A 22852-nucleotide genomic window follows, 5' to 3' on the forward strand; every position below is an offset into this window, starting at 1 on the left:
CGACCTGTTCCCCCCCCGGAGTAGCCCAGGGGGACACCAGGGGCAAGAAGCAGGACCTCCGGACTGATGCCCCCGCCCACCCCCACCTCTCTGCAGCCGCACGTGGAGCTCCAGCCCCAGCCCAGAGGTGTCCATCCAGGGGGTTTCTGAGCGTCACAGTGGTCCTCAAACAGCCTTTCTTCCGCCTAGCTTTAGTGACAAGACAATTCAGGTATGAATGAAGAAAACTACAGACTCGTAGGCACATTTTAAGATGTGTCGCACGTGTTTATTGCAGCTCACAGATGGGATGAGACCTCGAGCATGTGTTCCCGGGTGAGGGTCCCGCTGCGCGGCGAGCGGTCACCGTTGGGCGGGCAGCTCCTCCTCGCTGGGGTCCGTGCTGATGCAGCCCTGCAACACAGGCCAGAGGCTGGTCAATCCCTTCCTAACACAGCCGGCTTAGCTTGCCTTAGGGGTCCACGAAGACGCCAGGGGAGCTGACTTCACCTCGTGCAGGACGCTGGGCTTGTGCACGGAGGAACAGGAGGGCGCGCCCTGCTCCCCACACACCCCCGCCCGGAGGGCCCCCCTGAGCGGAGTGCGCGAAGCAGCTCCTTCCTCCCCAGCATCTCCTGGTGGCTGCAGGGTCTCTGAGCGCCCCCGGTGTGGACGAGTGCGGATTCACCCTGAGGTGAGGGGTCACTCCCGCCCAAACCCCAGTCCTCATCGGAGACATGGTCACACACGCTGAGAGGCTGTCACCACCCAGGGCCTGAGTTTATACTGAAAAACGGGGGATGAGAATGTCAGTGGACAGCCTCGGCGCAGACCCCTCAGGAGCAGACAGCCCCAGGCGGGATAGCCCGCCTGGCCGCAGACGCGGGGGTGTCTAAGTGTAACGCTGCTGTGGGAAGTCTCCCCAGACCGCTCCTCCACGCTTCAAGGAGGACCGGCTTTCCCTGGGGACGTGGCTAGCGATGCAACAGGCTAAGTCGGGAGTGACAGGTGCTGTTTTATGATTGTTCTACAAGAAGCTGGCTCCGGGCCTAGTTCAAAAGGCTGTGTCACCGGCGGCGCAGCCCAAGCCGTTCCTTCTTTCTGGATCAGAGGGGTTTTCATGCCAACAGCCAGCATCACCGTGAGGATGTTTCTCGCTGGACTTAAAAAGCGCCACTCGGCTCGCTTTTAGATGACGTTAAGTGTCTTGTATGACAAACACCAAAAAAAGAAAGCTGCACAAAGGGAGTTTCACCCTGGTGAAGTATTTCTTTTCTTTTACACATCACATTAAAACCATCATGATAACAACACATTTTCCACCCTTACCCCTCTTGCGAAAAGTCTGTACAAGAAGCTTCTCCTTGGTTTGGGAACTGGTTGTGCCTTCTCTGCTGGATCTAATGTCACGCTTTCCTCACGCTCACTCTCGTTGATGTCCTTGAAACATTCAGACTCGATCATCTGCATGGCAGGAGGGCAGACGGAGACATGGTGGAGGTCCCACAGCCAGCCAGCACCCTGGCACCCCGCTCGGACCCAAACCCTCCTGCCTCCCTACTTCCGCTGCCTCCCAGCCTCTCTGGGTCACGTGGCCCCTGGCAGTCCCCAGAGCAGTCAACTCCCGTGGGAGCCACGGCGCCGGCCAGCCCTGCTCAGGGAGCCCTGCTCAGGGGGCACAGCGGACCCGAGAGGGCCACCTCTGTCCACCTCCTGTGAAGGGACCAGGGCAGCTGCCACACGTAATTTTACCTCCAAGCATGCACGCACACACACGCGCACACACACACAGATTTGCGTGCAAAACAGCTAAAAAGATATTTTAAAGAGGAGGCTGTCCACTCTGCACACACAACGTTTTCTTCCGTTGCTGCTGGAACAGTTACAGGCACTGTGCTGCAGAGGGCAGTACCTCGTTCTGCCAGGGGATGGGGACACACCCAGTGACAAACTGGCTGTAGAAGGCGTTGTCGCTGCTGTCCAGGTACACGCCCCTCACTGAGGAGAACTGATCAATGTCCGCGACATCCTTGCAGTAAACCTCGTGTGGCTGTCAGCAAGAACAGAGGCTGCTGATGTGTTGGAAGCCACCCCCGCTTCCGCATCCACGCACGCCACACAGGAAGCTGACACACCAGCCCTACCACTGCCTGGCTTGGCCTGGCCTCTCGGGAGCAGCCTCGAATGCTGCCCGTGGGCCTGGCTGCTCCAGCTCACTCACCCTCTGCCCACAAGCCTCCTGAGGCACCCGCCCTTCCCTCTCCCACAGGGACAATGGATCTGAGTGGAGGCCGGGGAAGGGGACGGGCGGACGAGGTGCTCTTGCTGGAACTGACCCCCGCCCCAGCCCACAGCTCCCTCATGCACAGCGCCCGGCCCGGCCATCTGCACAGCTCCCCTGGGACGCACGCGCGCTGAGTGCTGGAGCCCGGGCCTGACGGTGACTGGGATCACCCCCAGCCATGGGGCAGAAGAAGGCCGACAGCAGCTGTCGTTCAGTTAGTCCGTCCCCGCAAGCCGAGGGGCAGGCCAGCCCTGGAGACAGTCCAGGGAGATGGGAGGACTGGGCCCTGTCCTCCCCCCAACCAAACTGCCTAGCATGTCCCCCTCTGACACTCCAGCAATGGGCCCCCATGGGCTCCTCTGGTTAAGTCAGGGGAATCCCAGCACGGCCTGGCACCTCTGCCCCTCGGGGGGGAGATCCAGCATCGCACCTGCTGTCATCTCCCTCCTCAGAGCCGGCTGTGGGGGCCCACCTCCTAGGTCAGGACCCCCAGCAGCCCTAGGGCCTGGGGGCAGGAGGCCTCGGGAAGCCCCGATGGGGTCTTCCTTGTTCGCAGTTTGTTTTACTTGCATCTCAGCGAGCCCGAGCAGGTCCAGAATGGCACAGACCCCGCCCACTCATCCTCCTGTGGCTCTGATGCCCAGAGCCGGTGTGGCAGGTGGGAGGCGTTCAAACACATGAACTGCGTGAACGAGTTCCAAGGGCGAAGTGACTACTATAGCACATTCGATATAAAATAAACATAATCTCTCCTGAATTGCACAACTAAAACCATTTAACTGTGCGTCTTCCGTCCGTCCTGTCCTGCAGCACCACCCTGGCTTCACGTCCCTGTAAGGCGCCTACAGTAAAGCAAGGATGGAGCGCAGGCCGCCCTCCTCACTCGTTCACGCGGTCTGGAGGGGACCCCCACCAGCTCTGACACGGGCCAGGCCCATGCGGGGCCTGGGACTCACGACCACATTTGGGCCGCCCAGCACGCTCAGGAGGAGGCTCCCATGACCACTCCAGGGCCCTTCCCACAGAGCGGGGGGCTCGCGCGACCCGCAGTGGGGAGCCGCAGGCAGGCCAGTGCGGACACGGGAAGGGGCCGTGGGGCACCCCAGGATGGGGTTGGGCGGTGCCGAGGTTTCTGAGCAGGGCAGTGACCTGGCCAGGCTCCACCAGCACGGAAGCGGCCCCAAGCTCTGCCAGGAGGGCTGGAGGACGGCCCGAGGGCGCTGGGAGCTGGGGGAGGATGGAAGGGGACCAGGGTGGCACCAGGTGATTCTGCATCTGCCCGACCCCACTGCCCTGTGGGACACACTTACATCGGGACAGAAAGGGGGTTCTAATGTGTTGGCTTCCAGCCTCTGGAAGTTAATGTCCTTGAACACAGGGTGTCCCTTGACGTCAGCCACTCCCTCGCCCATGCAGCCCAGGCGTTGCTTGGGGTTCTTGGTGAGTAACTGGGGAAGAACAGAAACGGGGGATGAAGGAGAAAATCTCCACAATGACAGCCAAAGACGTGGGGGCAGCTCCATCTAAACAAAGACACTTGAGCTTCAAAGTATCAACCAACCTCATTACTTCAGATTTTACTAACTGAGAGTGTGTGATGCTTCAAAAAGGAGTTGAAACTAGAAGTTTTGCCTCTGAGCTGTCAGCAAATAAAGAGTAGGCTAAGCACATCCTTCAGGAAAGTTTAACCATGTAAAAATTAGGATTTGTTTTTTAAAAGAAACAGAAGCTGCTAGAAACGTCAGAGATACCACTTCCATGCCAAGCTACGCTGTAATCAGAAGTGACTGTAATCTATTAATTAAACAGATCACTAAGGGCCTCAGATGAGGCGAAGACTTAGCAAACCTAGTTCTAAAAACTGTATATTCTTAAGATTAATACAAAATGTTTCTTTCAAAGTATTGCTTTCTTATGTATTAACACAGGCAGACCTCAGAGACACTACAGGGCGGGCCCCAGACCACCGCAGCAACGTGAGGACTGCGGTAAGCGAGTCCCACGAATGTCCTGGTCTCCCAGTGCACTCTTATCCTGCAGTCTATTAAGTGTGCAATAGCACTGTGCCTACAAAAGGCATGTATGTACATGATTAAAAATAGTGCTGCTGGGAAAATAGTGGCTCAACACCGGGTTGTTACATGCCTTCAACATGTAAAACACAGCAAAACGAAGTGTGCCTGCAAGTGCCAACACTTCCAACAGGCCTTCTTCCAGGGCATCAGTCAGAAAGGTCCTTCTCTGCTCAAAGCCACGCAGGAAGGATCCGGACCTACAAACGTGGCCTAGACCAGGGGCTGGGAGGCTGCAGCGGAGGCCACCTCTCACACGCTCAGCCCTGCGAGCGGGCCGCAGCCGGCTGGCAGCCCGGCAGGCGCTGCAGTGGCTTCTGCACCACAGGGGCCGAGAGAGCAGTGCTGGTGACCCGCAGGGCCTAACGGTCCGTTCCTGGGCCTCACGGGGAAGCTGGCTGAGCAGTGGCCCAGCCTTACCACCAGCTCCCACTGCTCTTCTGAGTATCAGTGGAAGCCCCAGGCAGCGGCCAGGGCACAGCCTGCTCCAGCGCGCCCGCACCCCTCACCGTCTGGGCTCCAGCAGCAGCACCCCGACTTCTCCCCCTCCTCAGACTTACTGTGCTGGGCCCACCCCGGGGCCTGCAGGCACCCCCATCCCGTCTAGAACACTCTGCCTGGCTGACTCCCGCTGGACTCTTGGGCTTACAGCCTCCTGCCTCAGGGTCCCTGCGACCTGGCCCTGAGGACCCCTCACCACTGCTGTGAGCACCCCACTTGGGTAACTGCTCAGGTCAGGATTTCCTGCTGGACTCGAAGCTTCTGGGGCAGTGGCTGCAGGGACTCAGCTCACTGTGTGTCCCCAGCACCGAGCCAGGGCAGGGGCTCCACAGGCCTCGCTCGACGCAGCTGTTATTTGCTAATTAAACGCGGACCTGAAAACGAAGTGTGAGGCCGAACACACTGACGACACCTCAGGGATCCCACGGCTCCCTCATCAAGGCGGCTGCCAACTCACACGCCTCCAAAAGCCTGACCAGACAGCGCAGAGAAACGCGCCCTGGAGCCCCGCTCAGAAAGCCTGGGCTCAAGTCCGCCTGCTGCCCGACTACGGGACCCCACGGGGGTCAGGCTCTTAGCCTTTCAACTGCGAGCCTGCGAGAACATCTCAGAAATCCACTGCGAGGTGAGATAGGACGTCACGAGCACAGAAAACCACAGGAGGTATCCACTGCAGGGCTCCCTCTGGCCTCCCATTCGGATTATTGTAAAAAGCCAACTTTTTCTCTTTCCTTCCCTCTTTCTTCCATGTATGGGAACCAAAGGAAAGGGAAACCAAAAGAATTCTTTTCCACCACCAACTCCCGTAAGTTACCCACACACCCACTGATTCCAACACCCTGCAGGGCCCCAAGCCCCCCCTCCCCGGGCTCTCCAGTGGCCGGGTCCTCCATGCCCACGCCGCCACTCTCTGCCTGGGTCGCACCGTCGCTCTCCGCAACCCGCCAGTCCTGCACGGACTGCGTTTCAAGCGGCTCTCTGCCCATGTGCCCCAGTCCATCTGACTCAGGCGAGGAGGGGGTGGCCCCCGAGCTGAGGCGCACGTGCCACCCAGCGTCTGCCCATTTCCTCATTGCCCTCCGTAACCCACTTGGACACCACGGCCCAGCCGTCAAGCCCGCTGCCCCCGCTTCTTCAGACTTGCTTAACTGAATCCGACTCCCCGCCTGCTCCGAGCCCGTGGGATCTGTCCTGCCGAGCGTGGCGGGAGCACGACGCACAGTCGGGCCACCAGTGTCCCCTTAAATCCACACGAGCCCCTGACACTGTCCTGCCACATTTATGTGCTCAGAAAATCCTAAGTATTGGCTTAAGAGAAGTGAGTGATAAGGACAGCTGCCCTCATCCCTTACAGTCGGGAGGGGACAGCCTTGGGGCAGGGAAGGGGTCCAGCCCTGGGGGCACACAAGAGGCAAGCCCGACTGCACCCCAGGGGCCCACCTCCCCGCTGTGACCTGCAGTCTTTAAGGCCCTCAGCACACCCAGAAAGCAGCAGGCACATGGCAGGCCATCGACTCAGGGCATCTGTTGGGACCACAGTCCCCAGCAGCTGGTTAAAGGGAGAAGAAACGTGGGCAGAGAGGAGAGCTCACCGCTGCAAAGCAGCCTGCGGCTCTGCCCCACGGTCAGCCTCCCGGGAAACTGGCCTGCTGTGCTCGGAAAGGAGAACACGGGCCAGGCGCCGCCACCCCCCTCCAACGGCACCTCCTGAGGAAGCAGACAACCAACTCTGCCCTGCTTTGCTCGGAGCGACCAGAAACCAGAGGGCAGCTGAGCACCCTGTTCCCCGCCGCCCTGAGAGGAAGGCCCTGGCGCTTGCGTCGGGAGGCACTGGGGGGCCATCTGGCTATCGGTGGCCTCTCCTGAGACGGACTGAGTGGCGGTCGGGTCCCTGGAGCAGTGAGCAGCTCACCCCCACGGCCCTCCCCGAGCCAACCCACCATGCTGCAGATGGACACGGCGTCCTCGGAGAACCTCCCGGAGTACTCCTCTGTGTCCTCCTTCACTCTCCGCTCCACCTCCGCCCGCTTGACCTTCTCTTTGAATTTTTTGAATGGAGAATGTCCCTGAATCATTTCATATATCAGACAGCCAAGTCCCCACCAATCGGGACTAAACGTGTAGTTCTCATTATTGAGAACTTCAGGAGCTACATAACAAATACAGGAAATTTATATTAAATTTCAGTTTTAAATTTTCTTGTAATTAATTCCAAATAACACATTATAAAAGTAACGTTTGTTACCACATGGATGAACCTTACAAACACGTCCAACAGACAAGCCCACGATGACAGAAAGCAGATTAGTGGCGGCAGGGCTGGGGTGGAAGGGGAGGGAGGGGAATGACTGCTGGTGGGCACAGGGCTTCTCTTCTGAGGGGACGAAACTTGTTCTGAAATTAGACAGCGGTGACAGGTGCACAACTCAGTGAGTAGAGTCAAGTCTGCTGAATTGTACCCTTCAGATTGGTGGATTTTATGGTATATGAATTACATTTCAATAAAGCTGTTATTACAAACAGTTGGCATGATTCACAGAGGATGAAAGGAACCGCCACAGAGTAACTAACAGGGGAAATGGTGCTCAGGAAAGACCCCACCTCCAAGCAGGCAGAGCCAGGCAGGGCGCCCAGGGGCGCTGGCCACCTGCTCCCAGCGGCAGGTGACAGCAGCAACACCGGGCAGGGGTGCCGGTGCAGGACTCCCCAGAGGCCCTCAGGTCCCTCACGTCAGGGGCTCCCCATGTTGGGCCGGCACCGCCAGGCCAGGCACCATGAGGCCATGTCTCTGGAGCTGACCCAAGGCCGGGGCTCCCATTCATGAAGGCTTCGGACTAGCAGTCTCCTGAGGGGCCACTGTCCCATCCTGCCCCTGCCCCTCTGTGCGGGAGGAGGGCAGGCTGGGGACAGGTGCAGGCCGCAAACACCAGCGGGGCCGCCCTCCAGCGGTCAGGACTGACCTCAGCACCTGGCACATTAGTCTCTGTGACTGTGTAACTGAGGGCTGGGGGCGGAGGATGGCGGCAGCGGTCTCTCACGTACCCATGTAGCCGACCGTCCCCGCTCTTCCTTGAATCGTCTGCCCTTCCGGGATCTCCACGGCTAAACCAAGATCTGAAATCCGGACGTGTCCTGTGGGGGTCAAACACACGACACGGGTCACAGGGGCAGGCTGACTCTCACAGCAAAAAAAGGAAAAAACACGTATGGAAATGACAGCATTTCATACCTGGAAACATTTAAATCTAAAATTACACTTAACTTCTCCACGTTTAGTAGAACACTGTGTGGTGCGTTCAGTTCCACCAGCAGCAAGAAGCTAGATTTGTGCCTGGCGACCGACCAGGAAGCCCTTCAACCACAGACTGCCACTGGGTAACTACAGCACGTAAGCGCGACTGCAGCGAACACAACTGCAGCGAACGCCACAGCGGCCGTGAGGCAGCAAGTGGGCGCTCCCGGTCAGAGCGCCGAGGCTTACAGACAGAGACAACAGCAGGCCGACAGACGGCGTTTTCTCTGAAGAACAGGTGGTAATGCAGTCAGGGAAATAATAAAATTAAGGAATTTCACTTAAACTATGTGACGTGTCAGTGCCTTCACACAGGAGAATTTAGACAGTTATTAAGTTCCTTGTGAAAATCACAAGTCATAGAAAACATCCTTCTGGGTGCCCAGAAGGAGAAGCAGCCCTGGGGGCAGATGCCGCGCACAGCCCTCTCACCCCGCGACTCCAGCTGCTGACGCAGCACCTGGGGCGTCGCAGCTGCTCAAGAAATACTCATCGAGGAAATGAATGAATCGGCCAATAAATATTAACACTATGGCCTTAAAAATATGCGATGTGCCCTCCAAGGGCACTGAAAGCGTTTTAAAGGCCTCCTTGGCACCCGAGTTGCACCGTACCACGGGCACCGGGCGCCCCACGCTGGCCGGGGGGGCAGGAGTGGGGCGCGGGGGGAGCAGGCTCGGAGCCGCGGCCTGGGCGGAGCCCGGCTCTGCCAGGCCCAGCTTTGCCGTTTACCACAGCGGCAGCGTCTTCCTTTCCACCGGGAGGACCCTTCAACAATACCACGTTGATGAATTTCATGTCCAAGTAGAGCAGTGGCCTGTTGCGAAAATGTCAGCAACCCTTGTCTTAATTTTTTTATTAAAAAGTGACTTTTTAAACTGAGAAACGAAAAGTACAACCACTGTCTTCCCTGTGTGTGCCGGTGCCCTGACCTCCGGTCTTCACCAGGACGCCAGTCCTGTCAGATGACAGCCCACCCTAAGGACCTCATTTAACCTTAGTCACCTCTTTAAAGACCCTGTCTCCAGACACAGCACATTCTGAGGCAGCCAGCGGCAGGGCTTCACCACATGGATTTTGGAGGAACACAGTTCCACCTACAATACCTGGCTTCACAAACAAACTGACAAGCAGCAGCAGTGCGGCGGAGCCTCTGAAGGCAAAAAAGACCCAACAAGGTTATCAACCAAATGCAGTGTGGGTGCCACGGGACACTCAGTACACAACTATGAGCACATTTACGAAATGATTAAGGAAGATAAAGCCAGGGGGATATTCGGTGATATTACGGAATTGTTAAATCTTTTGGATTTTAATAATAGGATTTTGTTTATGTTAAAAAAATAGGATCCTTATCCGTGATAAATATTTTTATAGACAGAAGAGTACAATGCATAGGATTTCCTTTAAAATCACTGTCAATAATAAAATGCTAGTGGTTTTTTCAAAAACTCACTATTTACCCCACTTTTTAGGAATATATCTACTTCATAAAAATATGAAAGCCTCTAGAGAAAATGTAAGCATGATACAGTTTTCTTTGTCATCTCAACCACCAGCTGAATTTCATAAACCAAATCCCCTTAATTTGTAAGTTTGCAAAAAAGACTGCTTCCATATTTATGGTGGACAAATGGTAAAAGTACCTCACAATCCAGAACAGATGATAAGCAGCTTTTTTTTACCCTAAGTTCCATCACAAATGTCAAGTTCTACTTTACAGATGAAAACAGAAAACCTAACAAGCTGCTGTGTGGGAAATGAAGAGGTACTTAACAGACAGTCACATTGCTCTTATGTTCCATAGCACGCCAGTGCAAATCAGCCCCGAGGCATCTGAATTCCATGACAGTAAGTACTCTCAAATCAATTGCATTTTTCAAGTCAGAGAAATTGAAGTACAGTTCGGGGTACATTTTTCACAACTAAGAGCAGAAGACCACAAAGAAAAGGTGAAAAGCCTCCTGAAATCAAGAAAAGCAGAGCTCTGTCGCTCCTGCCTCGTCTTGCCTGGAACGGGGTGGCGCGGAGAAGGCTGCGGTGGGCCTGGGCTGCTGCTGGCCACACCCGGAGAGCCTAATGGACCTCGGTGAGCGGCCCGGCCAGCCCGGGTGGACTGGCTTCTGAGCAGGAGACTCATGCAAAGGTGCCCTGACGGGGGCACCAGGTGTCTTCTTCAGGAGCATCTGCCAACACTGGTCAAACCAAAGGCTGTGGACTGAGAGTGGGGGACACACATGGAACCTCTCTGCTGCTCACGCCTGGGCTCCCGCCAAGGCTGGGAGCAGCTGGACGCCGAGAGTCAGGACATTTGGACCCCCAGGGACTGTGGCGGGGACAGACACCAGCATGGTCCTGACATTCGTGCAGCCCAGGGTAAGGGTAGCATGTTCTGCCCGAGTGAGATTTATTTAGAAATGAAAGATTAGTTTAATACTGGAAAATTAACTGATAAATTAACCATATTAAAAGAAAAAAGAATAATCATTTTGATAGAAAAAGCACTGACAAAATTCAACAGCCTTTCATTATTTTTTAAAAAAAGAAAAGGCTTAGATCTGAAAAAGAATTTCTATAAAAACACAACATATTTCATACTTAATGGTGATATATTAAAAGGCTATCCCTGAGGTCAGGAGCAAGAAAAGAATTCCTGCTACTACGACCTCAACATCACACTGAAAGTCCTACTGCGTGCCACAAGGCAAGGAAAGAAGCAAAGAGCTTAAGAACTGGGAAGGCAGACATGACATGGCCCTCTGCTGATGGCATGATGGTGCATGTACAAAATCCCAAAAGTCTACAGATGTTTAGAATTCAGTGGTCATTGGACATGAAGTCAATCGCAAGTGTAACCAAAAGCACAATCCACAGAAGAAAAAATTGATAAGATGAACTTCATTAAACTTAAAAACATTTATATTGGATAAAGGATTAGTATCAAAAATATACAAAGAACTCTTAAAACTCAGTAATAAGAAAACAAACAATCCAATTAAAAGTAGGCAGAAGACCTGAACAGATCCATCACTGAACAAGACACAGATGGCAAGCAAGCCTATGAGAAGATGCCCACATCAAGGTACCAGGGAAACGCAAATTAAACAAGACGCCACACCTGTCAGAATGGCCAAGTGCCAGACCCCAGCCCCAGGTGCTGGTGAGGACGCGGGGCCACAGGAGCTCTCATCGCTGTGGGTGGGGACGCGAGATGCTGCGGCCACTTTGGAAGAGCTGGGTGGCTTCTTACAAAACTGAACATACTCATGCCATACGAGCCAGCAAGTGCGCTCCTTGGTTTTTACCAAAATGAACTGAAAATGCATGTGCACATAATAACCTGCTCACAAATGTTCACGGCAGCTTTATTCATAATCACCACAAACTGGAAGCAACCAAGATGCCCTTTGAGAGGTGAATGGATAAAAAAATAAACATGGTCCCTCCAAACAATGGAATACTATTCAACGCTAAAGAGAAATCAGCTAACAAGCCACATAAAGACACGGAGGAACCTTAAATGCATATTACTAAGTGACAGAAACCAATCTGCAAGGCTACATACTGCATGATTCCAACTGTATGACAGTCTGGAAAGGCAAAACTATGAAGACAGCGAACATATCAGTGGTTGCCGGGGGCCAGGGGAGGGAGGGGTGAACAGGCAGAGCACAGAGGAGTTTAGGGCAGGTGAGACCACTCTGTACGACACAGTAATGATGGACATGTATCGGTCCGCATTTGTCAAGACCTACAGAGCGTGAAACACAGAGTGGACCCTCATGACCACTGCGGACTTCACACCAATCAGCACTAGTCCATCAGTCAGAACAAGGTACCACACACTAATGTGAAACGTCAACCCTAGTGCAAGTTGTATTTCAAAATACCAGCAACAGGTAAATAGAAAATGAAGTTTTAAAAACAACACTATTAAAAAACATCAAATAACAAAAATGTGTAAGAATTTTACAAGGAAACTACAAAGTGATATTGAATGAAACCAAGAGACCCTCATGTATAGGACTACATACCATACTCATAAACTCAAAGATTCAACATTAAGATGCTACATTAAGTTCAATATTAAGATTCTCTGAAAATTGTTCTGTAAGTCAATACAACCCCAATAGAAATTCCAGCACATTACTGCTTCCCCCCGGAAATCTACCAGTTATAAAAGTTCATCTGGAAATGAAGACGTCTGGGAACAGCGAAGGCAGCCTTAAAGAGCAGCAACAAAGCCGGAGGACTTTAACAGGAACCCAAACTTGCTGCGAAGCTGCGGAACTATGGCATTGGTCCAAGGATAAACGAAGTAGCCAAGGAAGTAACAGCACAGAGTCCAGAAACAGATCCACACCCAGGAAGACATCTGACTTATGACAAAGGTCGCATTTCAGAGAAGAGGGGAATAGATGCTCTTTTCAACGAATGGTGCTGGTCAACTGGTTATACATTTGGGAAAAAATGTATTGTAACCTCTACTTCACATCATACACAAAATTCAATTCCAGAGGGACTTCAGAAGTAAATGGGAAAGATAAACCACTAACATTTTTAGAGTAAAACATAGAACATTTTGTGGTATAGGTAAGATTTCTCAAGTAAAACACAAAAAGCACTAAACACACCGGAAAAATAATTCACAAGTTGGAATGTACTACAGTTAAGAACAACTGGAATCTATTTCCAACCAAGAAGGACTAACTGATCCCAAACTTGCTCTTCCACTGCAAATAATTTAAAATATGGTCAAAAATTCCTGTTGGACACTGACTCTAAGACAGCTGAGCACCGTGGCTCCTGAGAGAAGAGAGTCCAGGAGCTGGCCCTCCAGCCGTCCCGGCACCCTACCCGGGCAACCCTCAGACCACGGCGCAGGAAGGGGAACCTGAGCGGAACAGGCGGCCTTGCCGGGTCAAGGAGACAGAAGTCAGAGCCTGGGACAGATCAGTCCACTCAAACGTGTGGGGCAGAGCTTTGGAGGGGAGGGAGCCACCAGAGAAGACCCACCGATCCCTGCACAGGTTTCCTCGAGCCCACTTACAAGTGATCGTTTACTGGCAACATGTTCACCTGGTACCACAACAAACAGGACTACACAGCAGTGGCGGGAGAGGTTACAGGAGCTCCGCGTACCAGAACCGAATACCGCGTCCCTGACCCAGTGCCGAGACGGCAATACTCCGCACATTTTCTGCAGCTTCAACACGGCCCCAGTCAAAATGCTAGCGCACTGGGGCTGTTTTCCTCTGTGAGAAGCTGAAGCGCACACTAAGTACACACAGAGGAACCGTTTTCACGTGACTCTTCCTGGACGTGTCCTTCTGTATTTATAAGCAAACACAAACACACGTGACCCATCCCTCTTTTTACCCGAACGGTACATCCTGCATGACTTTTCTCTGATTAACAACATATCCCGGTGACGCCCTCACTTCTGCGCGGGGCGCGCCCTCCCCTCTCTATGTGGCTCCGTCCCTGCCGGTCACAGCACAGCATGAAGCAGAAACAAAGCCACACTCGCAGCCCGGGCCACGCTCTCCTCCCGCGGAGGAGACACCGCCCTCCGGCCCCGGGCAGCTGCTCTGAGCACGAGGTGGGTGACAGGCGGGAAACACGAAGGGGTCTCTGCATTAAACGTGCCCCAGGCTGGCTTTCAGGGTCCTCCGCACTCCACACTCCAGCCCTGCCTCCCACTCTTGGCTGGGCCGGATGACTTCTCAGACGGACAGAGCCCCCCAAAGAGAGCAGCCCCCAACACCGCCCCGGCCGCTGCAGCCCCCCGCTCTCGGGGCAGCTGTCACCCGAGAACCGAGGTGGAGAGCCTGCCCTGAAGGGCCACTCCCCGCCACTGCCCCAGGGTCCCCGCTGCCGGTGGACGAGGCCCCACAGCCACCACGCTGCTGCTCTGACACCCGCTCTGTGAAGAGACGACGGCACGGGGCAGCTGGGCTTAGGAGGGCGCGGGGACGCACAACTCGGGAATAAAGCAAGACAAGGGGGAACAGCAAGAGGTGGAGAGAGCAGAATATTCTCACCTAGAGTTTAAGAAGCTTCTAAAACTCCAACACCGAAAACTATAACCATCTCTGCTTCTTGGCGAAACACAGGGGAATGACAATGATATCTCTGTTTTATCTTTAAAAGGACACACCACAGAGAGTTGCTCTGTCTCCATTGTGTCTACTCAGCACTAAATGGCTAAGTCCACATCAACTTTCTGTCCCCAAGTCCCTCTGAACAAAGTGTACGCTTTGGATGTGAAAGGCGCTCACTCACCACGGTCATCCAGGAGGATGTTCTCGGGCTTTAAGTCTCTGCAAAGGAAGAAACAACAGGAAAAGGTCAGTTATTCGGAATTTGATGCTGGGGATCACTGGCAGCCCAGAAGGACCCACAGACACCCCTGTGACACAAGCAACAGCAAGAACGGTGCGTAACAAACCACTCTCTGTGGAGCAAGTCACCAGCCCCGCGTGTCCTCGCAAGGCTTCCGTGGCCGCGTGGAAGGAGAAGGCTCTTCTGGGACACGTGCAGCAAGGGCACTCACTCTCTGCGCAGGGACGCAGCTCAACAGAGGACACTTCGGCGAGCAGGTGTGCAGCTGGCAGTGAGGAATCAGTCCTTAACTGACTCGGCTCCAGCTCCCTCATCAGTAATACACTTTTTAAATGTCCGCAACTGAGAATTTCCCATCCTAGAAGAATTCGGTTTGGGGGTCAGACAGACATAGACTCAAATCCTGGCTCTGCCACTGATCTGCTGTGTGACCGTAACGCCTCCAAGCCTCAGCGTCCACACTGTGACCCAGCGTGATCACGTGCCCCGCTCTCCAGGCTGTGCAGCGTCAGGTGAGGCCCGGGCTGGCAGCAGGAAGCGTGCAGTCAGCAGCAGGGAGTGTTAAGCACAGCTCACCGTAAAGGAGGACAGATGCCACCAACTTGAAACAAACGTACATCACCGAAGAGGAAAATGCCGTACATGTAGTGTCTCTAGCCACTTGCTTTTTCCCTCAGAGAAAAACACTAGTTTTCAAAGGATTTATATTTAACCCTGGTTCAGGTGAGGTCCTGTCACAATAGAGTCACTTGAAAAATACTCAGGAGCGATTCGGTGACCAGATCCAGGAGGGTCTGGACTATATGAGGAGGAAGAGGGCAAGGGATAGACAGACACTTGGGGGCTGAGGAAAAGGGCAAGGCTGGACGTGCACACCAGGGAGTGGCCTTCAGAGTCGGCAGATGGATGCAGAGGTACCTGGACGGAGCTGCTTGGGGAATTGGAGAAGAGTGTCTTGGGGGGGGGGGGGGCACTGCATTCCCTAAAACTCAGTCTCTCGATCACACGAAACTGATCCCAACCATTATGTTTAATTTTCCTTACTGAATTCTAGGACAAAAAAGCATCAAAGTCAGTGTCATTGTTTTGAGACACTGTCGTTTTGGGACACGGGCCGCAGCCTCAACAGGACTGCTGGAATGGCTAGGACTCTCGGAAATGGGCTCTTCTCAGGCTCACGCGAGCAGCACGGCTGTATCTGATCAGCTTAACAAATAAAAACTCCTCACTAGAGACAGAACAGAATTGAAAAGAAAACCAAGGCCCACGTGTGACTGGCCGTATTTCCAACAGAGTGAGAGGCCAGCCCTGGCACTGCTGCCCCCTACTCAGTCCCCTAACGGCCAGCAAGGCTCAGGATGGAAGGCTTTGTGCCCAAGAAGGCCACACATCGCTTACCTGTACACGATTCTTTCCTTCTGTAAATCTTCCAAGCCACAGCACACCTCTGCAGCATAGAACACAGCTCTCTGCTCATCAAAGCCGGGCTTGCCCAAGTTGTAAATGTGAAACTTCAAGTCCCCTCCGTTCATAATGGTTAGCACCAAACACAAGGACTCTTTGGTCTCGTAAGTGTAGGCTAAACTGACCTGGAGACGACAGCATCATAAAAACAGAACACAGACATCTGCTCATTCACTGGGGATTTACTCTACTTGCTAACAAGAGTCAAATAATCCACATTAGATTTATACCACATGCTTCAGGGAGGCGCACACCTTTACCCACGGAAGATCTTACAGCTGTTTCGTACTGAAAGCAGAGAACTTACCCTAAGTGGGTAGGTGGCAAAACCTTACGAAGACACCTGGGATCAGGATTCCTCAAAGCTATGATAATCACTGAGCACAGATATCCCACACTTCCAGAACGTCTGCATTCAGCATACAAGTTAAAGACCCCCCAGCAACGCAAGAGAGGTGTTGTGTTGTCAGTCAGTGCTGGTGGAGGTAAAGCGATCTCTTACTGTGGTTTTAACTTGCATTTCTCTGCATATGTAAATATAGGGGATACTTCTCAAATGTTTTCATGCATTTAAGGAACACCTTTTATGAAGCGCCTGTTCAAAGATTTTTGCTGACTTTTCTATTGGTTTGTATGTCAATTTACACACACACGCCCTTCTGGGATTTTGATTGGGACTGCATTTAATTCATTTAACCTATATGTCAATTTGGGGAGAACCTACATCTTCACAGCACTGAGTCTTCCTATCCATGAACATGGTAGTCCACCGTTCATTCAGGTCTTCTTTAGTTTCCTGTGACAGTATTTTATAGTTCCCGGTGTATAAGTCTTGCATATTTTACTTGATTTTTGCCTGGATTTTGATGTTTCTTGATGCTATTGTAAATGGTATCAATTTAAAATTTTAATTTTCTAATTGTTTCATATCTAACTGGTGTCACATCTAATAACTTGGCCAATTTTCAATTAGTTATCTAGAAAGTCTTGGACTGTCTGCATACACAGTTATGTTGTGGGTGGGGGTGGGGGGAGGAGGAGGAGATGAATTCGACATCAGTACTGCTCAGGACCTGGTGATCAACCATGAGCAGGAAGGGAAGAAACAGAATTAAGGACAAAGGAAAGTATTTCTAGAGGCCAAGAGTATAGAAACCAAAAATATTCTATTTAAGTAAAATAAACTATAACTATCTATGTCCCTTTCATAAAGCTAGGTTATAGAATTCAATGTTTCAAGGTAGCTACATGAGTATGTTTAAAGCAGCACCAGAATGAGCCTATTTTGTTGAAGATTTTCATGTAGTGCACATCAGACTGACAAATCTACACATAAACTTCTGCCATTAAATTCAGATGATGGCTGAGACAGCCTCTGTTCTAGAACATCTGTCCCCCAGCACAAAGCAGCTGACCTCAGTACTAAGAAATAAATGACACTACAAATCATTTTATGACCTGTCTTTCACTGTCTCCCTTCAATCAGACCTCACACTGCAGTAGAGGTTATAGGAAACATGTAACTAGGTGGGGAGAAACCACGTTAATAAATGTACGGCCTGGAGCCGCGTCCGAGATATTCAATCCTTACCTGAACTGGTCAAGGTGGAATCTGGGGCTTCACACACTGGGCTGTGCTAATTGAGGAAAGGGCACTAAAGCTGCCAGGTGTCAGAGAGAGGATAGAGACGGAACCAGACCGAGGCCCAGGTGAGGTGATGGGCCAGAGCAGTGTCTTCAAGCCTGTCGCTCAGCTGGAGGCTGACGGCAAACTGCAGGGCAAGCTCAGCTGCCACCAGAGAGGGTGGGCGCCTGGCCAGGCAGTGCCTCGCTCGCGGGGTGAGGAGTAATGGCCTGATGAGGGGCGGAGGCGGCAACACGTTTACAGCAAATCCAGCTCAGCATCACCACTGTTTCCTGTCCGCATCCAGTAAGAGCTGACCCGCACCCCTCCCGGTGAACAGCCCCAGACAGCAGAGCCCTACATACGTGAACTAAGACGCGCCCCAAGCTGCACTGTGACAGACGAGGCAAGCTTAGCGGCAGGCCTGCTGAAAAAATGCGACTTATCCAGCAAAGCACAGCCAGAACGGAAGGAAGATACTTACTACAAATCGACTGTGAACCTTCTCTAGGATTCTTTTTTCATTTAGAGCCATAGCTTCCCCTTTCCTCCTCTTTATTCTTTTCTTTTCTAGCTTTTTACAGGCATACATTTTTCCTGTAGCTCGCACCTGACAGGCACAAACCTAGATTAAAAAAAGAGAAAGAAAAAAAAAAGGCTTTCTATCTACCTGACAGTTCTTAGGCTACAAAAAGAAAATGGGTTTCCCCATGACAATCCCTCTGGTGAAGAGACCACTTCAGGCACGGGCACAGCCGTCCTAGGGGCTCCACGAGGGGGCTGAGACCGCCAAGTGCCTCGTGAGCTCTAGGACGGTGACAAATGGGACCTGTTGTTCCTGTGTGGACATGGGGCATCGGTTTAACTTAAATGCCTCCCTATGTCTTTTATTTCTGTGTACGAACGGAAGTTTTTCAAACTAAACAGATTCTTGATTTTTTAAAGTTCAAGAATATGGATAAGAAAATGTATTTCATAGAAATCCATAGACTTTCATACCTTTATCCTACTTAACTAGTTCTTAATATTTATATGCTACTTAACTTCATATTATGAAGAATTTCAAACAAACAAAAGTGGAGAGAATAGTACGAGAAACAGGTACCAGTCTTCCGGATTCCAGACCATCAACGCATGGTGCCTCGTTCCACCTGACTCCCACCCACAGACACACACACACCACGCACACACAACTCCCCCACGTGCCACACACCCACTCCACGCCACAGACGCACCCATCAGACAAACCCACCCATGCACATGCACACACATACACAGGATTACTTTAAAAGCAAATATAAGACATGACATAATTTCACCCATCAATAAAATAATTTCAATGGTAAAACATAAAGTTCATTGTGGAAAATACTGACAGTGGTAATAAGGATAATGATAAAACATTTGAAATTCCAAGACAACCATCACTAACATTCTGCTGTATAAGCTTCTAAGTCTCTCTTTGTACGTGTATATGCAAGAATATATACCCGCTCCCCCAACCTCTGACTTTTAGGGAAAATCAGGCTTATATGATAGAACACACAATATTTTATAACCTCCTTTTTTTAATCTGATAGTGTGACTATTTTCTCACCATTAAATGTTCTCCCAACATGTGACTATTCCAAAATGTATGTCATCATTTCCCCTCCACTAGGTCTTGGCATGTAAGTCTTTGTGCACCTCTTTGTCATTAACCTAAGATGAATTCCTTCTTGTGGAACTGCCAAATTAGAGAAAGGTGGGAGAAGAGGTAAGGGTGTCAGGCCCTGCACCACCACTGGACCCAAATCCTCAGGGCTCCCCACAGCAACCAGTGAAGCAGGGTCAGGAACCCTCCTAAGGCTGAGGCCATATGGTGAACCCCAGGTCCCAGCTGGGAGTGAAGGGATGGCAGCCTGGCCTCAGGCTGCCCAGCTCGTGAGGACGTGCTCCTTGACTCACTACGCAGTCTCTAATGCCACGCACGCGCAATGCCACCCCACCCCGCTTGGCGCGCCTGCCTCAGGACCCTACAGATCTGCCCCGAGGGGACCCAGGGCCTAAGTGAAAGCGCTGTTGTCGACAAGACGAGGCAGAACGTTTGCCTTTTCAAAACCCCCAGCAGAGCTGCTGACATCTGGAAAGGTAAATGCACTACTGGGACGTGGGCTGAAGGGCACCGAGGCTGTCGCGCTAGGCTCGTAGGGGTCTAAGAGGCTTGTGGGACGGAGATGGACTGTCCGTTCCCGTGCGGGCCTTGATGCGGGCGCAGTGCATCCAGACCAGTCTGTGAGGGCCACACTGGTTTATTCGTCCACACAACGATTTGTTTGGAAAAACAAACAAATGTGCTAAAAAATAATCGATAAAATCGTATATACACCAAACCAAGTCTTTCCACAGCAGCTGAAATTTGCTCACGTGTTCCCAGAGTCACTCTGAAACTTGTATGTGGCTATGACCAGAACCCTGTGCTTTTGTAGACACGAGCCCCACGTGCTTGAGACAGCCTTCCTCTGCTCTTGCACAAGGTCTGAGTTTTGTGGTGAGAGGTGGTGAGAGGCAAGGCAGGGGACCAAGGGGGGCAGGTGGCGCTCCTGCCTGCCCCGGGGGCACCTGACAGGGGGGCTCTCCCACAGAAGTGTCTGCTATGAGGGATCACAGCAAGCCCTTGGCTGGATTCTGCAAAGTATCCTACAAGGTCTCCAGAGCCGTACAGGAGGTCCGATGCGACCAGTTCCCCCCGCGGCCGTGGCTCTCAGGCCAGCCTGTTCCCACGTCGCTGCCCACGGGTGACAGGCCTCCCTGGAGGGGCCACTGCTGGGCCCTCTCTCTCACTCGTGCTAAGAGGACTCTGGTGGCTCTGGCTTTGGCCTTCATTTGGACTTGGGAGCACACCCACTTTAAGTCACATGCGGGCCGTGTGACCTGCTTCTGACTTAGACACTCGCTGTCAATTCCTCTCCGGCTCGCCTGGCTCTGGGGACTTAGAGACACTTGAACCGAAGACGATCACTCCAGATGACTAATGAGACAATTAAAATCTTTTTAAATCCCCCGAACAGAACTGCATGGGAGTCTCTGCCTGCCTACCGCAGTGGTCTCCACGAGGAGAGCCACCCTATTCAAAGACCATTTCTCACGGATTTGTGGGCAGTTTCTTTAGGATTTTCCCAGATTTCCACATTTCTAACAGCTTTCAGTGTAGGTGTAAGGTACATAATGTCCAAACAGAGCTGACTTAAATAAGCATATTTAATAATATACTCCATTCTACATGAACTTTTAGGCTACTCCTAAACCATGGAAATGGAGTAACAGAAATTCCACCATATGCAAACAGAATAATCTCTTCAATCAGGACAAACTTACTGAGCCTCAACAAGGAACATGAGAAAACAACTACTTTAAGAAATATGAAGTGAATTTTTTTTCCAGATCTCTGAATTTTTTAAAAGCTTGCACCTTTTGCTCAAAGTTCAATCTTAATTCTCATGGTTGCTAAAATTATTCCCCAAATACACAGTAAGGAATTAACGTATTGGTAAAGTGGACGGCTTTCAATCACCCTGCTGTATGCTTTTCTGGAAGGACGGCTCATGACCGGTCACGTGTCACTTACCTCTCCAAATCCGCCTTTTCCTAGAACTCTGTAATATCTAAATGTGTTCTTTCTTACTGGTTGCCTAATTAATGAAAAAAAAGTAAAGTTTCAGGTCTCACATCACATTGTTATTTTCAAAGAGAAAAGCCTGCTGAGCTCCTGTCCTAACCTCCCCTGGGAACCTCACTGCCCCAAGAGGGCACCCAGCCCAGGGTGCCTGTGCTCAGGGACTGCAGCTGCCTCAGCGGGGCAGCTCTTAGGAGACAAGCACACTGACGTGTAACACTGACTGAAAACACTGAAGGGAGATGCAGGATGGTCAGCTATCCTTACTAACTAAACACAAACCTGCAGCCAGCCCGCGCTGTGAAATACGCACGCATTCGGGCCTGTCAGAAAGCCGCTGGGGAAAACGTCTACACTGCCCTTTGAGGAAAGGGCCTCAAAGTGCTGCTCATACCAGAGCCTCAAAAGAAGCCTGTATGGACTAGAACGGGACATTTCATAGTCAATAATAATTGCAATCATCATCATTATCATCATCATCAACACTAGTGTCAGTAACACTTTCTGACCACTTATTTTGTGCCCAAGCACGGTGCCCAGCGTTTCACACCCATCCCCCTGGGGACCCCAGCAGCCTCTGCAGAACATGGGCCTGAAGCTTACAGGCCAGGTCACCGCGGGAGGACGCACAGCCGGCCCAGGGCCGGCCGAGGCCAACACCGCAGACCCAGCCACGGGGGTGGTTACATTCCTGTGAGTCTAGGACATGCTTTCTTTTCTAACTGCTGCGCCAGCACAGCTAACTGTCATTTTAAAAAGAGAAAACACAGGCAACTGAATCAGAAGAAATTATATAATGAATATTAATAACTTTTGGACACAAATACCATATACAGCCCAAGATGTCCAATAGCACTTGGACAGGCGGATAAGCACACATCCGTCATCCTGCAGCAAGAGAGGCTACAGCCCGCTTCCCCCCGACTGTGAATCAGAACGCACCTTTCCAGCCATTTCCATTGTAAAAATCGAGAAAAATATGAGCTTCCTTGGTACTCTTCAAATGGTTTTCCACTTAAATAGTTATGGACGACTCTAGAAAAAGATTTCATGCAATTATGTACATTTATTGCATTACATTTGAAAACAACCGTGTTTTCGTGCCTTAATGGGCATTTGATATGGGAAAGTGAATCACTGTACGCAACTCAATATACTGAATATTGCAATTATAGAATTCCACACTAGTTTCTAATGCTACCAGTGAGGACATGAAGGCAAGAATTCAAAAGAAATGAATCAATTTACCGTGGCAAAGTCAGAATTTCTTTTTATGTATATGAATATCAGAGAAATAATTACCTGATAAAAACAATCTACCAGTAGAAAGATAATCATTTAAAATGTATTCAAGAGGGGTGTGTGTGTGTGTGTGTGCGCGCGTGCGCGCAGCGCGAGTGCACCCACATGTGTGGGCATGTGTACTTCAGGAGGGAATATAAACCCTTTGTAATTGAGATTAGAGTAATGTCTGGATGATAATAATCATACAGTAGGAACTGTTGGTATGTGATTCCACCTTTTAAACCTGAAAAAAACACTCAATTAATTACTTCATATTACATATTTTTTGAAGAAATTGTATGTAATTAGCCACGCCTCTTAGGTTCTATTCATGATTTTATTAGGAAGTAAT

General features: G+C 51.4%; 1 protein-coding gene across 14 annotated transcripts in view; it reads right to left on the reverse strand.

The window, feature by feature from the left end:
• Positions 1 to 246: 246 nt before the first annotated feature.
• Positions 247 to 22852, reverse strand: part of GRK4 (G protein-coupled receptor kinase 4) — a 47046-nt gene continuing 24440 nt past the window's right edge. For 7 of the 14 annotated variants that reach the window (XM_031438420.2, XM_031438392.2, XM_064488579.1 and 4 more), the window contains 11 exons: positions 22159 to 22251; positions 21169 to 21232; positions 18046 to 18186; positions 15872 to 16062; positions 14414 to 14451; positions 7879 to 7968; positions 6777 to 6985; positions 3574 to 3711; positions 1892 to 2029; positions 1309 to 1443; positions 247 to 393 (listed from right to left, as the gene is read on the reverse strand). In XM_031438420.2, the coding sequence (XP_031294280.2) occupies positions 343 to 393; positions 1309 to 1443; positions 1892 to 2029; positions 3574 to 3711; positions 6777 to 6985; positions 7879 to 7968; positions 14414 to 14451; positions 15872 to 16062; positions 18046 to 18186; positions 21169 to 21232; positions 22159 to 22251 (1288 nt within the window). In that variant the 3' untranslated portion in view covers positions 247 to 342. Of the gene's footprint in view, positions 394 to 1307; positions 1444 to 1891; positions 2030 to 3573; positions 3712 to 6776; positions 6986 to 7878; positions 7969 to 14413; positions 14452 to 15871; positions 16063 to 18045; positions 18187 to 21168; positions 21233 to 22158; positions 22252 to 22852 lie in introns of those variants that run through there. The other 7 variants (XM_064488595.1, XM_064488588.1, XM_031438398.2 and 4 more) reach the window with 7 other exon arrangements.

The sequence above is a fragment of the Camelus dromedarius genome, chromosome 1 (genome assembly GCF_036321535.1).
Source record: "Camelus dromedarius isolate mCamDro1 chromosome 1, mCamDro1.pat, whole genome shotgun sequence".
Taxonomy (NCBI): Eukaryota; Metazoa; Chordata; class Mammalia; order Artiodactyla; family Camelidae; genus Camelus; species Camelus dromedarius.